The following is a 16432-nucleotide window of genomic DNA, read 5'->3' on the forward strand; positions in this document are numbered from 1 at the left end:
AGACTTGGCACCCGTCACCTTGTGACGTATTCCCTTCTGGTTGAAAAACTTCTGCAGAGCAGACCCAGTAAACTTTGCACCTCGGTCGCTCCTGAACCCCTGCACCTTGGTGGAGAACCGTAGTTCCACCTCCGCAACCCAATCTTTAATCAGTTGTGCTGCCTCGCTTCGCTCCTTCAGCAAAAAAGACCAGCCATTCTGGCTAAAATCATCTGTCAGCGTCAGCACAAACCTGGCCCCGCCCAGACTCGGACTCTCCATGGGCCCAAACAGGTCTGTGTGCACAAGCTCAAAAGGTTTTGTGGTTACCCTCTCTATTCTGGGATAACTGCACCTTTGTACCTTTGCCCTTTTGCATGCCTTGCAATCTAGGGATCTCCCACATGCTTTCAGTTTGCAACCCTTCGTGCACCTGGGCAACTTCTGGACATCTTCCACGCTGCTGTGCGACATTCTCCTATGCCACAAGTGAACACAGGAATCATGACTGGGAACACTAGCACACTTCGCCTGTGCTGTCTCGGCGTCCCCCTCACCCTCCAGAGGTGTCTCCAGAACAAAGAGATTGTTCTTACATGCCACGTTGACGAGTTGTCTCCCACCCCTGGAAATGGAACAGACATCATTTTCAAAGCAAACCTTATAACCCTCCTTTACAAGAGCAGGTACAGATAAAAGACAACAATGCATCTCTGGCATAACGTAGACTTCCAGCTCCGCCTGTAAAAAGGAAACAAAAACATTTGCCACGTTAGACAATGGCCTCTGTGACCCATCAGCAAATACAACAGTTTTCCCAGCTGAAACAGCTCTGCAGTTCCGCATCTCGACACCAGGTGTCGCTGTTATCAGGTGATGGCTGGCTCCAGAATCGATAACCCAGTGCATCACCCTGTCCTTACTGGAGTTGTCCTTAAGCGTTGCCATGGAAGCAGTAAGATAAGAACTGTCTCCACTCTCTGAGTCACGTCTTCCCTTCGCATTCCCACGCTGGCCTCCTCTCCTGGACTGGCTCCCATGGGAAACGACCTTGGAGACATCCTGCCCGGCCTCTCTGGCTCTCTGCGGACAGGATCTACGCAGATGACTGGTGGAACCACAGACAAAACATTGACGAATGGAAAAAGCCTGAACAGTGCCTTCAGCTGGCCTGCCCCCCCCCTGCAACCGGATGGGCTCCCTGTGCCAGCTCGGCCCTCTCTGACACGGCGTTCCTGTTCGTCACACAAGCGTCCTGTCACATACTGCAGAGTAAGTTCTGCGGGATTCATCGATTCCAAAGTTAGACACAAATTGTCATAACTTTTGTCCAAATAGCTGAGCAAAATATAAACTTTCAGTTCCTCAGAAAAGTTGACTTGCAACAGCCTCAACTGGTTGAAAACAGAGAGCATCTCAGGTACATGCTGCCTGATGCTGTCACCTGGACGCAGCTTCATCTCAAACAAGCGTCTAGTGGTGTGGATCTTTGCCCCAGCTGTGGTCCTGTGGTGCACTCTTTCTAGTGCCTGATAGGCCTCATGAGCAGTCTCAAGCCCTTCGACCAAAGGTAGCTGTGAGCCCTCCAAACTGAGCACTATAGCTCCCAGGGCTTTCTGGTTGCGCCTTTGCGAAGCTTGAGCAGCTGCGACATCTGCTGCCGCTGCACTGGCTGCAGCTTGCTGTGGAGGCCCTTGGACCGCCTCCCACAGCCCCTTGGCTACCAGCCAGGCCTTCAGCTTCCTGCACCACTCCTGCCAGTTCTGTCCGTTTAACTTTTCGAACGGGACGGTGTATGATTCATGGCTGTCTGCCATCTCCTCCCCCGGGGCTGAGCGTACTCACGTAACAGCAACTCCTCCGGCACCCGGCTCCAGCAGACCAGCTCCTCCCCAGCAAGCTCCTCTCAGCCTCAAACGATATTCATAGCTCCAACTGGCTCCAGCTTCTCCTCAGCTGGCTTCCCCCACACACAGGGACGTCTCAGCAGCAGCCTCAAAGCTTGGCTAGCTTCCATAACCTATGGGGCCAAGATGGCGTCCGGCACTCTTCTTAGCTGTGCCACTGTGCTGTCCGTGCCGGTTGAAACCTCCTCCAGCCTCTTTGGCCCTTTAGCAGAGTGTACACAGCGGTAGAAGCTGCTGCACTGTGTGGGTAATAAATCAGACTGCACGCAGGCTTTCTTGCTTATCTCCAACAGCCTTTAATCGTGTAGAACAACATCGTAAATTCAGCCTTAGACACCCGGCGACAAAGCGCACATCTCTCGCCTCTCGATCAGAACCAAAAGAGAACTCACACACATTCCCGTATGTGAAACATAGCCACGCCTCATGATGTGAGACGTCACTCAGAACTGTTAACCCTGTAAGTTCTGATTCTCTTCACAATTCATGTAGCATGATTTGTTTTTTAGAAACCCATGTTAGATCTTAGTAATCACTGCCTTTTTTTTCTAAGTGCTCACAGACCGACTGTTTAATTATTTGTTCTGGGGCCTTTCCAGGCATCAACAGCAAGCTGACTTCCTCCCAAGCTTCCCAGTACTTCCACTTTGTCAATCAGTTCTACCCTGTCAAGCCTTATGGATTAAGTAGAGGTTTCACAAAGCTCACCACCCTATATCCTCCATGTTGGTAAAACACACCAACCCCAAATTGAAGAAAACATTGCACAAACAAATCTACCTGACAGGCAAAGATTGGAATGTGCATGACTGGCCTTTGTCTCAGTCCCTGATCTGCAAACAGGGGAGTAATAATAAAACTGACCTACCTATAGGTTTGTTGTAAAGATGACTTTGAAGATCATGCATTGTATTATTTTCTGAAATTTCCTCCGAAAGCTCATCCTTAGATATGGCGTATGTCTGGGGTCCCCAATGTGGCTGTGGGCATCATAGTACCCTCACAAACAAGGCCCCATGCCCCTCCCATGTTTTTTAAAAATAAATTGAGGAGGGTTTTTTGGATGGGAGTTATTTGATACGGAGAAGTTTGGATTTGGATTTGGTATCCCACTTTATCACTACCCGAAGGAGTCTCAAAGTGGCTAACATTCTCCTTTCCCTTCCTCCCCCACAACAAACACTCTGTGAGGTGAGTGGGGCTGAGAGACTTCAAAGAAGTGTGACTAGCCCAAGGTCACCCAGCAACTACATGTGGAGGAGCAGAGATGCGAACCCGGTTCCCCAGATTACGAGTCTGTTTTTTTTTCGTGGGAGGATATTTTCTACTTTTTGTTTGTTTGGGGGGTTGTTTTGCCTATTTGGAGGGGGCTGTTCTGAGACTTGCCAGTTTCTCTTCTGTGAAAAGGGTATTTTCTGGTGCCCGTAACAGTTTCTTAGATTTCCAGCTATGCTCTCAGGCCCCCAAAGGTTGAGGACCTGTGTCATAAGTTATCTTTCAATAAAGTGGAAAAGTGAGTAAAAGTTTGGTTGGAAAATCCCCTGTTGGCTGTATGGAGGGACTTGGAAATTTCATACCACAGAACCTGCAGTGCGGTGCTCTAATCTTGATTAACAACTTCCCTGTGGAGTTATGCTCTCCTGCTGCTTTTGTCCTTGGCAACCACTGAAATGCTCTCCAGTTTGATACAATGTTTATATGCTCTTCTTTGCTGCTGCTTCAGTTTATTTACTTCAGTGAAACCAATGTCCAGGTATGCAGGCCATTCTTGCCCTTTCAACTTTGCAAGCATAGCTGGGATTTTCATTACCATTTAGCATGATCGACAGTTGATTACATTTATCCTCTGCTCTCTGACTTATTTTCTCACCGGAATTCCTGCTTCCCATCGGTTCATTAATTTCACATTGAAATCTAAAGGTCCTGTTTTATGCTGATTGCCGCCTTAAGCTAGTTGCACAATCTCCAATTGCTTTCCCTCCATATATAGGAAAGCAGAAAACATTTTATCATCGTCGTCATTACTATCCCTTTGTCAAACTACCAAGATTCAACAAGGTGAGTCTGAACCTTGTAGGTAATATTCTGCTATGTTTCCAGGGTGGTGATTGATGCTGCACAGGTGACACGATACAGCAGAGATGGTGACCCTGTGGTCCTCCAGGTGTTTCTGGACTGCCATCATCTCTCTTGCTTGGGCATACTGTCTGGGGATAAAGGGAGATGACGTCTGTCAGGGAACTGACATCAGAGGCACGGGAGAAGGAGAGGGTCTCTGATTCTGCAGGAGAAGGTCCCAGCGCTAGGGGGAGACTCAGCTGGGAAGGAGGGGAAGAGAATGAGTGTAACACCAGGGATCCAGGAGAGCAACGGGACAGGGAGGTGCAGGGGCTCCAGGACTCTTCGTTGGAAGTTAGTGAGGAGAGCCCAAGCACCCCGCTGCCCACGCCCACCCTGCGCAGGAGACTCCCGCGCAGTGAGAGGCGGAGACGCTTAGGCGTCAAACAACTCTTATGTTGGCAGCGCTTTAAGAAACGCCCACAGACAGATTCTACGAGTGACTAAGGGCAGCCACGCTGAGATGGGCTGTGCAGTCCGGAGGGTTTAACCAGGCAATCCAATGCTCAAACGGGGCAGGATTACGCACGAGTAACTCCCAACCACTACAACGTTCAACAGCATCTGGAGAGCCACAGGCTCCTCATGCTTGCTATACAGCTCCAAAAGGAACAGGATAGATGCAGGAACCTTATTTTAGAAACTGCTGAGCTTTTTCATAAATGCCTTTTTCAAGATGCCCAGGTATCCCTCTGAATGTCATTTTGCCGTTGTCTCTGGGGAAAATTAGATATTGTGTATTCTTTTAAATATGTGTTCATAATCTGGCCATTTTCATTTTGGGGAAAAGCGGGCGGGGGGGGGAGAGAGCAGCTGCACAGAGCCTAATCCAGAAAGTTTTTCTGATCTGGACACTATTTCCCCAACATTAATCTCCCTGGTACTGTATTTGACCCCAGCAGGAAACAACCATTATTTTGGGTGAGTGCAAAGGTAAATAATGAATTCCATTTTCAAACTCAGGAAGGCTGACTGGCAGATGAGCAACAAAGTGGCAAATGCAGTTCAACGTAAGTAAATGTAAAGTAAAAGTAAATGTACCCCTTCATGGATCACTGCCTTGCCATGGCGAAGGGGCTTGAATAACTCAGAGAAGCTATGAGCTATGCCATGCAGGGCCACCCAAGATGGACAGGTCATAGTGGAGAGTTTTGACCAAACTTGATCCACCTGGAACAGGAACCGGCAAGCCACTCCAGTATCCCTGCCAAGAAAACTCCATGGACAAAGGCAACAGGCATATAAATGTAAAGGGATGCATATAAAATGTGGGGGAAGAGGCCAACTTTCAGAATTTTTTAGCCGTGAGTGCAATCAGAACTGTGATTGATGATTCAGTTATTTGGACACCAGGCTAGAGAAATCTCTGTATCCTAAAGAGCTGCTGTTTCCCCCTCCCCTTTAGTGAACTTTTCTTTCTTTCTTTCTTTCTTTCTTTCTTTCTTTCTTTCTTGCTTGCTTGCTTGTACTTGGAGTCTCTGTAATCCTGAAAACCTACTAACTTCCCCACTTCCCCCCTCCCTTTCATCCTAACAACCAAGACTTATCTTTCCTCTGGTAGTTTAATCTGAGAGAAGGTACTCCCTACATACTGTTTTCTTCAAATGCTACCACACAGTAAGAAGCTGAAATCCAAGCAGTCATTAAGAATTCAGTCCATAGTTAACCTAGGTGGAATCTAGACAAATATAAAAACTGGTTTGGAAATGTTTCTTTGAGCATTTTTTAAAAATACATTGAATTTCCCATAAGGCTCACCATCGGCATCTAGTGTCACATTGTATGTTGCACTTAAAACACACTTAAAACGTTTATTTGCAGCTGTACAGCTGAGTCCCTACAGTACAATGGTCTGCATGCCTATTCAGAAGTAAGGCTCTTTGTATTTAATGGAGTTTACTCCCAGGTAAGCAGGTACAGGATTGCAGCATTGGAATTCTTGTGAGGAAGGAGCAGAAGGTTCATAGTTAGGGAGTCAGTGCAAAACCAGCAGATCTTGAATAAAGCCAGCCTATTCTTTTATTCATTTATTAAATTTCTGTGCCTCCCTTCAGCCAAGGATCACAGGGCAGTTTACAGTATAGAAACACAAAAACGCACAACACAGTAATAAACAAAAGCAATACCCTCCCTGTCTAAAAGGCCATAATTATCCAAAGGGCACCAAGGTAGAGAGGAAGCCCAATTTGCCTGCTTGATTATAATAAGATGGTCACTGTTTCCCCTTCCCTGCATCTATCATCTTTGAAACTAGATGTATTTATTTTATTATTGCATAGGATGAAGTATAGAACCTGGGTGTAAATAAACATGATTCCATTTCTTTTATTTCCATTCTCAGCAGAGCCATGGAAAAGGGACAAGACAACCAAACCAGCTTTGCTGGATTCATCCTCCTGGGCCTCTCCTCTGCGCCAGAGTTTGGGGGACTCCTCTTTCCCATCTTCCTCTTTATGTACCTAATTAGCCTTCTGGGGAACCTCTTGATCATCATCCTGATCTTCTCCAACAGCTCTCTCTTCTATGCCCCCATGTACTTCTTCCTCAGCCACCTGTCCTTGGCTGACCTAGGATTCAGCTCCAACACTGTGCCCAAGATGCTGCACATCTTGGTTTCTCAATCAAACACCATCTCCTACAACGGCTGCCTGGCCCAACTGTATTTCTTTGTGGTCTTCTGCACCACAGATAACTTCCTCTTGGCCTCCATGGCATATGACCGCTACGTGGCCATCTGCCACCCGCTACATTACACGACCATCATGAGCTACAAGCGCTGCCTGCTGTTGGCTTCTGGGTCTTGGCTCCTGTCTTTTTCCCAGGGAATACTGTATATATCTACGATCTCTAAACTTTCCTTCTGTGGCTCCCGAGAAATCCCCCATTTCTTCTGCGACATGCATCCTTTGCTCAAGCTCTCCTGCTCAGACACCTCATCAGCTGAAACACTGCTCATGATTGAAGGCACAGCAACAATGCTTGGACCTCTCATACTCATTCTCCTCTCCTACCTCTTCATTTTATCGATGGTTTTGAAGGTTCCATCAGCTTCTGGGAAGTATAAGGCCTTCTCCACTTGCGGCGCCCACCTCACCACTGTGGCCATATTCTATGGCAGCCTGATGGGCACCTACATCCGCCCCTCGTCCACCTACTCTGGCTCCAGATTGAAAGTGGCATCTATATTCTATACGGTGGTGACGCCGATGCTCAATCCTTTCATATATAGCCTGAGGAACAATGAGATGCATGAGGCAATGAGAAGGCTACTAAGGCTTTGGTTTCAGAGGACGAGAGGCATAGAGGATATGAGATGATTAAAGACTCAGCCATGCACCAGTTTGGAAAACCAACAAAGAGGGCAATCAGTGGGAAGATGCCAACTTTTATCTAGCTTTTCAGTCATTTGCTACATATATAAAACCACAATATTTGCTCCAGCTAAATTTATGCTGTAGTTGCTGAACTGCTTCTGAGTACAATTCGAAGTGTAACCTTCAAAGCCCTATTTAGAGGTGTCTAAAAGAAAGGCTGCTTGCTCCATGGAAACTTTCCTGAATACTGAGGTCATTTTCTGTGCCCCCACTTTCAGACGTTAGACATGTAACAACTCAGGAATGAGCCTTTTCTGTGGTGGCCACACACTTCTCTTCAAAGAGAGACTTGCCTGTTGACAAATATTCAGGGGAGGCATCTTAGCTTGGAGGGAGAGCAACTGCTTTGCTTGCAAACAGTCCCAAATTCAATCCCAGGCACCTCCAGGTGGGGCTGCTGTCAGTCCATGTCAGCAGGACTGAGTTCTCTGGACGATTGGGCCGAGATGGTATCAGGCAGCTTTCAGTGTGCCTCTGTTCTTCACTGCCAGATGAAGAACTTTTAAAATTCCCCCAGGTCTTTTAATATACCTTTAAAATCTTCTTAAAGATACAGGCATTCCAGTGCTGTGTGCTGATTGTTTTTAATTATTTAATTAATAATTGAATATTTAACTATTTTTAATAGTTAGGTTGCAAGATTCCTTTCAACTGAAGGCTGGCATATCAAATGTTTAAAGTAAAGAAATGTATTTCTTCTTATCCACCCCCAAATGGATCTATGCATCTAGATGAAATGCAGGGCTGAGATATGAATAAGAATGCATTCACATTCTCATTAGAGCCATGGAACAAACTGACCTTACTCGATTCATCCTGCTGGGTCTCTCATCTGCACCGGACTTCCAGGGACTCCTCGTCCCCATTTTCCTCTCCTTGGGCTTCTGGGGAACCTCTTATTTTGTTGTGAATTCTATTAAAGGCTGATATATAAAAACTGTTAGAATAAATGAATTCATAATATAATTAGTTCTTTATTTACATTCACAGGGTGACTTACAGTAATATTAAAACACATGGCAGAGCAATCCTAACCCTCAGGTCTACTGGCAGTGGGGAGAGGCCTAGACTGGAGAGAAGTGGAGGTGCTTCTCCACTGAGAAAGGACATCCACCACAGAGGAACTCAATGTGTTTGCGGATAGCTCAGTGAGTGTAGCCTCTAGCAAGCAGAAGGCCCTGATATGGGAACAGAATCCACATTTTCCTCTTCACTCTGAACTACACAGATACAGGCCAGAAAGAAAATGAACTCACAACTGAACTTCCACAGTCTCTCAAAGGGACCTAATCCATGATGCACATCCTCCTAGCCCCAGGTATAGGATACTCCCAACTCTATAGCCTGGTACCAAGAAGCTTTAGGTGGGGAGGGAGGCTGCATATGCATTCTGCAAAATATCACTGAGGCAGGAATAGTGCATAAGTAGTGGATAGATACTGAACCCTCCACACAACACGCTCCCCCAGTGTTACTGCATTATTGCCATCCAGAGGGTCACTCTTGCAATACTGCAATACAAAAGCAGAACAAAAATATTCCTGGAAAATTTGTGGCATGGAAATGGAAATGGAAATGAAGCAGTATGCCTGCCCCAAAACTTTTGCAGAAACTACAGTATTGAAAGGGGGACAATGTATAACCCCAATACCATATGATATGTTAAATTTGCTATTACTATATAGTCCCATAGGATGCGGGTGGTGCTGTGATCTAAACCACTGAGCCTAGGGCTTGCCGATCGGAAGGTCAGCGGTTTGAATCCCCGCAACGGGGTGAGCTCCCATTGTTCGGTCTCTGCTCCTGCCAACCTAGCAGTTCGAAAGCACGTCCAAGTGCAAGTAGATAAATAGGTACCACTCCAGCGGGAAGGTAAATGTCATTTCTGTGCGCTGCTCTGGTTTCGCCAGAAGCGGCTTAGTCATGCTGGTCACATGACCCGGAAAAACTGTTTGCAGACAAATGTTGGCTCCTTTGACCAGTAAAGTGAGATGAGCGCCACAACCCCAGAGTCGTTCGCGACTGGACCTAAAGTTCAGGGGTACCTTTACCTTTTATATAGTCCCATAAACTTTATATAATGTTTAAGAAATATTATATAAGCCAGATGGCTGAGGTATAAATCATATCATCATCACCATTATTGACAAAATATTTTCATGTAAAGATGGAATAAATGTTTGGATTGCTGTAGGTTACATGGAGTATTTCTGAGTGTTAATGATGGATTCTTAAAGTTCTGATGCGGAAGATAACTGGAGATGATTAGTGTAATATTTCTCTTCTGTTGATATGGTATCTTTTCTGTTGGATGGAAATAATAAAAATAGTAATAAAAGAGAAATTCAGAGGGAAATGTACATCATAAGATAAAACTACACATTAAGATACATGTCAGCTACATATGTGAGTCAATCTGCCTAAGCAAAAGTGTTTTCGGCAGATGCCGTAAACAGTGCAACAATAAAAATAAAGGATTTTCTTTTATATAACTGCTGCCTGCTTCTTTGGTGCAGAGGTGGACAGAAGGTATACTGGGATCTACTGGTAAATCTATCTGGGTGACTTGTAGCAGATCAATAAGTGTTTCTTATTTCCAGTTGTTTATCAACGACAACAGTGCTACAATCAATGCTATTTTTCTAGAAAAAGAGGTGCCAGAACTCCCCTCCCTTGTTCTCCTAAAATGGCAATGGTGCCCACCTGAGAGGTGCCAGAACTGAGTTCTGGTAAGTTCTGGTTGGAAAAAAAGCCCTGGCTACAATCACCTAAATTAGACAGTTGAAATGAAGATAGCTAATCAGGGGTGGACTTTTGAGTCAAAGACCATAAGCTCAGTTTAATTCTGGTTCTGAAAGCCAACTCTTAGGTCTCAGAATGTGCCCAGAAGCCCCTTGCTCTTTAAGTCTAACAGTATTATCTTCTGTTCTTGTCTCTGGGTGGTAGATACTCAGGGGCGGACAGGGGGCATCCTAGCAACAAACAAAGTAGATCCAACAAGCCTTAAGTCTGCCACATCTGTGCTTGCAAACACCACTTGAAACACCCTATGACCATTCTTCAAGTGGAAGGAGTGGTGGCACTGGAGGATTCCCAAGTGAAGGGAGCTGTTTCGAAGTTAACAAGTTCCTTGTGGGATACACAGTGCCAAACACCACTGACACAGGGAAATAAAACATGTCCCTCAGAGACATAAAGCATCTTCTCAACTGAAAAATACCCCAATGCCATGCAGATGCGTGCTCTTCCATGCTGCAACAACCCAGCTGGGACTCAAGAAAGGAAGATAAATCTCTTTTGTAACGTAGGGACTGCAAGACCAGCAGTGACATTGCGCGATAGACGGACATTTTTCTGCAGCAGAGAGCTTCGCTAACTTGACATTTCTGGCTGAGTCACAGTGCTAATGGATTGTCATGCCACGACTTTCCCCTGCTCGCCCCAATTCCCTTTCAACCACTGGACTTCATTTCATTTGCTCACTTCCTGCTGGAATCTGATGACTTCTTCCACATTGAGATGACAACCTGCTGAGCAAGTTGGACATTCCTTACCTGGTGAGCACCTGCACTGTATAAAATCTGGGTTGCCTGGAGCCAGGAATCTTTGCTAACCTGGGATTGGGCCCTGTAGTTGCCCTGGACCTCTCCAGCTGGGGGCTCAGAGCTCTCCTGCTTTCTATACAGGGTATCCATTTCATTTGGTTCCATTGCAAACTCTTTCCACACAATGTTGATTTGCTTATGCTATCTGCTCTCTCCCAACTAGTCCTCTTTTGGAGAGAGAGGATATAATTCAGCCATTTTGAGATATTGACAAGAGCAACGGCAGATCAACTCAACATGGATCAAACAAGAAGGCTTATGGTGTAGAGCAGAAATGAATTTACTTTCACACACACACACAAATACCTTCTGTGAATGTAAATGTCAAATATCCCCCAGTGTTTCCTTAGAGAATGTGTTCTAATAGCAACTACAGTAAGTAAAGAAGGGGAAGGAATCTGTTAGGTAGGCAGCAGTCAGCATCCAAGATTATTTATTTATCATCGTATTTACGTCTCATTTCTAAAAGATTTTCCACAAGATGACTTGCAACAAATTTCAGAGGTACTCAAGAGGATCCTTCTAGGTTTACAGACAGACAGAGTGGTATCTTGAGGACTCTGCTGTTATGGATGTGATTCTTAATTGCAGGAGGTTTAAAAGAAACATTTCCTGAGATGGAGGGATGAATGAGGTAGACCATCTACTCTCCTCTCCTTCCTTTTTTAGTCTGATTCATTCTCTCACTCTCTTAATTTGAGAGCTCCTCATGTGTCCACTTCCATGCTTTAGCACAAACCCTGAAGGGAAGGAATAATTTCTCCAAGAGCAGGTACCATGTAGTTTAGAAAATCCATGGTGTGACAACTGAGAGCATCTCATGCAGATTGCTGTTGTCATTTAGTGATGGCAAAGGGATGCATTTACTCCCCACCTCCCATAAGCACACTCTGTTTCCAGTCACATGTAATTCCTCCTCAAAGGCATCTGTATCTCTGGTTATTCTGAGGCATAAAATAATAATAGCAAATGCTTCAAAAAATTAACATGATCTCTCTCTCTCTCTCTCTCTCTCTCTCACACACACACACACACACACACACACACACACATTTATATAGAGCACATTGCAATAGTCCAAGTGGGAGATAACCAGAGCATAGACCACTCTGGTAAGACAGTGCACAGGCAGATAGGGTCTCAGCCTGCATAGCAGATGGAGCTGGTAGACAGCCGCCCTGGACACAGAATTAACCTGGATAGCTGTTAGTCCAAAAGACTCCCAGGCTGTGCACCTGGTCCTTCAGGGCACAGTTACCCCATTGAGGATCAGGGAGTTCTCCAGACCTGCCCACCCCGTCCCCCAGAAACAATACTTTTGCCTTGTTGGAATTCAACTTCAATACATTAGCCGCCATCCACCCTCCAGCCACCTCCAGACACTCATATGGATGAACAAGCCTCTCTTCCCTTCCCCCACCAGCCTAAGACATTCACCTTGGTCCTTTTAGTGGGTGTGTCAAGAAGTTATACATGCCTGTCTCTCTTCCCTTACTTTTCACAGCTGAGCCATGGGAGAAGAGAACCACACGGGCCCATTGCAGTTCATTCTCCTGGATGTCTCTGCCCGGCCAGAGCATCAGCATCTCTTTGCCTTGCTCTTCCTCACCATGTACCTGATGATCCTTCTGGGGAACCTGCTGATTGTCCTGCTGGTCTACTCTGATGCTCACCTCCTCCAAACACCAATGTATTTTTTCCTTAGCCACCTTTCTTTGGCAGACGTGGGCTTTGCTTCTGTGATTGTCCCCAAGATGCTGCAGAACCTCCTCTTTCAGGTCAAGACCATCTCCTATGGTGGTTGCTTTTTGCAGATGTATTTCTACATGGCGTTTGGCAACACAGACAGCTTCATCTTGGCTTCCATGGCTTATGATCGCTACGTGGCCATCTGCCACCCATTACACTATGCCACACACATGAACCACAAACGTTGCCTCCGACTGGTGGTTGGTTGTTGGCTCCTGGCATCTCTCCATTCCCTTCTGTATACGCTGTTAATGTCCCATCTGACCTTCTGCTCCTCTCAGGAGATCCCCCAATTCTTCTGTGAGATCTACCCATTGCTGGGACTTGCGTGCTCAGACACAAGCACTGTGAAGACCACAGCTCAAATCGAGGGCTTTTTGGATGTTTTGGGCCCATTCTTCCTCATTGTGATTTCCTACGTGTACATTTTTTACACCATTCTAAACGTCCCATCCACCAATGGGAAGCGCAAGGCCTTCTCCACGTGTGGTTCTCATCTGGCTGTGGTAGTCCTCTTCTATGGCACCCTCTGTTGGGTCTACTTGCAGCCAATCTTCTCCAGGAAGTCTGACCAGAATAGCGTTGTCGCTTCTCTCATGTACACTGTGGTGACCCCCATGCTGAACCCCTTCATTTACACCCTCAGGAATAAGGAGATGAAAGCTGCTTTGAGAAGACTGATCATCAAGATGAAAATGGTTCAAGGATGTTAGAAGACAAAGGACACCAGGGAAGATTTAAACAGGCTTCATGGTCATTCCTTCTCTGTCAAAAACCATATTTAAATGTGGGGGTGAGAGATCTCTGTGAGTCCTCAGCATCATCACCAAACTTAAATTCCAGAATTCTTAGGGAGAAATTAGAACTGGTATGTAAAATCAATTTAGTATAGCTGTTTATTAATTACGGCTGATTTTCACCAGATTTTTCTGCTTAATAAAATACTGAGTGATGGGGTGTGATTTATTATGATTAATACACATTTATCCCAATCTTTTTCAATGGAGCTCAGGGTAGTTTACATTACTCCTCCTTGCCTCCTTGCGACACTCCTGTGTGGAAGACTAGGCTGGGAGAAGAGGCCCAAGTTGAAATTCACCAGCCCTGATCCCAAAATGCAGAGACAATTTTGCCTCCCTCATTCACTTGAAACCTCCCCAAGATTCCATCCAAAAGTTTGTCAAAATGAACTTTTGAGATGAATTCTAGCAGCTCCCAGGATCTCTATAACACAACAGTAAAGGTAAAGGGTAAAGGGACCCCTGACCATTACATCCAGTCACGAACAATTCTAGGGTTGCGGCGCTTATCGCGCTTTACTGGCCAAGGGAGCCGGCGTTTGTCCACAGACAGTTTTTCCAGGTCATGTGCCCAGCATGACTAAGCCGCTTCTGGCAAACCAGAGCAGTGCACGGAAATGCCGTTTACCTTCCTCCCAGAGCACTTTGCCGTGCTTTCAAACTGCTAGGTGGGCAGGAGCTAGGACCGAACAACGGGAGCTCACCCTGTTGCGGGGATTCAAATCGCCGACCTTCTGATCGGCAAGCCCTAGGCTCTGTGGTTTAGACCACAGCGCCACCCACGTCCCACAACAGTCCCAAAACACAACAGTAGAAACTGTTAATTGTTATATATTTTATAATGGTATAAAAATCTCTGGAATTTAATTATTACAAAAAAATAATTCGAGTTAATTGGAATCTAAGGGAAAGGAAGATCCTGATCATTTATATTCAGTATGTGATATTTTATTTCATACAATTTCAGATTTACTAGCATTTCTACTCATGAGAAAAATCGTTCTCATGATTTTAGATTCTATTATATGTTTACATTTTGTATGCTCTGCCTTTAGTTGGCTATATTAATGAATTTCTGTCGTTGTTTACTTGTCTCTGTGGTTCCATAACAATATGAAAACTAATAAAAATAAGTTTGAAAAATATATGATTATATAATGAGCTCATCCTGACTTACTTGCACAAAGCTTCCACACAGGTTAGACTACACCTGGTCTTTATTGTGAATTAATCTGGGTTGGTTTGTCTTCTCACTGTTATAGGACAGTGAGCAGATCTGATTTCCTTGTTTGGTGTTTATGTATCTTCTCTCTTCTTAATCCACACTTTTCAGTGCATTTTCCTATCTAATGACCACAAGAAGTAGTTTCCCCCCCCATAAAGTGGATTTGTTGCGCAAGGGTGATAGAGCAATCCACTTTAATTGCACAAACTTACATTTTCCAGAATATGCTGGAATGCCTCAAGTATAAGAAGAGATCACTCCCCATAAATAGCAGAGAGTTTCTGGAGATTTCATAGATACTTGTCTCTTAATTTGGAAGCTAACAGGTAGAGTGCCACACCACACTCAAGGAATACAGAGCGATAAATCGCAAACTAAACAACTCTGTATGTAGTTTACAAAAACTCATTAATTACAAAGCCAAGCAGTCCAAATATTTCTGAAATAAGTCCATAAGAGAAACTCTCTATGCGTATACTTGTGCTGGTGCAGTCCCAGTGGAACTCCTACAGCAAGATACCCAGATTTCATTCTCTGTTTCGCGAATCTTCTTCTCGATGGCCCAAAAAGGAACTATACAATGGCAGTTCAATGCTCCACCAAATAGATCAGCTTCATCCTTGGAACAGCACTTTGCTCATCTTTCAAAAAAGAGCAAAGTCCAAGTGTTTGGACAGCTTGGCTTTGAGATGCTGAGTTGCGCAAGTCATTCTAATTTTGGCATTGTATATATATTATTTAAGGTTTCATGTAACAGAAGCTGTTGAAATGCTGTACATTATTGTTAATGAGTTTTTGTAAACTACATACAGTGGTACCTCGAGTTACAAACAGTCCTGCTTACGAACGCTTTGGGTTACGAACTCCACAAACCCAGAAGTAGGTGTTCCGGGTTGCGAACTTTGCCCTGGGATACGAACACAATCCGCTTCCGGGGCCACAAGAGGCCTATGTAGGGAATGCGTGCCTCGGGTTAAGAACGCTTCGGGTTAAGAACGGACTTCCAGAACGAATTAAGTTTGTAACCCGAGGTACCACTGTACAGAGTTGTTTAGTTTGTAAGAGGTAGATTGCCAGCTGCTACTTTCATTCCATCCCATCCATTTCATTTCTTACATTCCCTATCGTCCCGTAAATTTGTAACTGCAAAGATGATCACGAAAACACCGTGAAAGAAACCTCTGCAAACATTGCCCCATTCCTGGAGGCTTTACATTATTCCACTACTTTGCTCCCTAAGGAACGGATGGTCTTGGCCTTACATGTTGATGTGGATGGAACAGTGGAGAACTGTGCCAATTAATAAGCTCTCTCTGGCACAGTTCTCCACTGCTATCAATACTCCTGGGGACTATTTCTCAGCTGAACTAAACAGTTTATTTATGTATCTATTTTATTCATATCACACATTTCTCCCAGTTGTGATTTCTCACAGATCCTAATGGTCAAGGAGGTGTTCATTGCTGCAGCCCAGCAAAATTTCAACCGTCAAGAGGCCTCTTTCCTCCTTGGAGATTGCACAACTTCCATGAAATGAAATATATGCTCCATTCAGGATTACAAGGTGCAGTGGAACTTGTACATCCAAGATAGAGAAGGCATCCTGTTGATTTTAAACAACTGCTGCCTTACACTTTGTAATGTTTTTGTCTATCATCCAAATAAAAGAGATCTT

General features: G+C 45.0%; 1 protein-coding gene across 1 annotated transcript; it reads left to right on the forward strand.

Annotated features, from left to right (window-relative positions):
- Window positions 1-6352: 6352 nt before the first annotated feature.
- On the forward strand, window positions 6353-13445 carry LOC310697152 (uncharacterized protein; the record flags this gene model as incomplete). Its single annotated transcript, XM_083483471.1, has 2 exons — window positions 6353-7301; window positions 12493-13445. The coding sequence occupies 2 exons, from the start codon at window positions 6353-6355 to the stop codon at window positions 13443-13445; spliced, it is 1902 nt and encodes a 633-aa protein (XP_083339597.1).
- Window positions 13446-16432: the final 2987 nt, after the last annotated feature.

The sequence above is a fragment of the Podarcis liolepis genome, assembly GCF_965112155.1.
Source record: "Podarcis liolepis genome assembly, chromosome: 17".
NCBI classification, from domain to species: domain Eukaryota; kingdom Metazoa; phylum Chordata; class Lepidosauria; order Squamata; family Lacertidae; genus Podarcis; species Podarcis liolepis.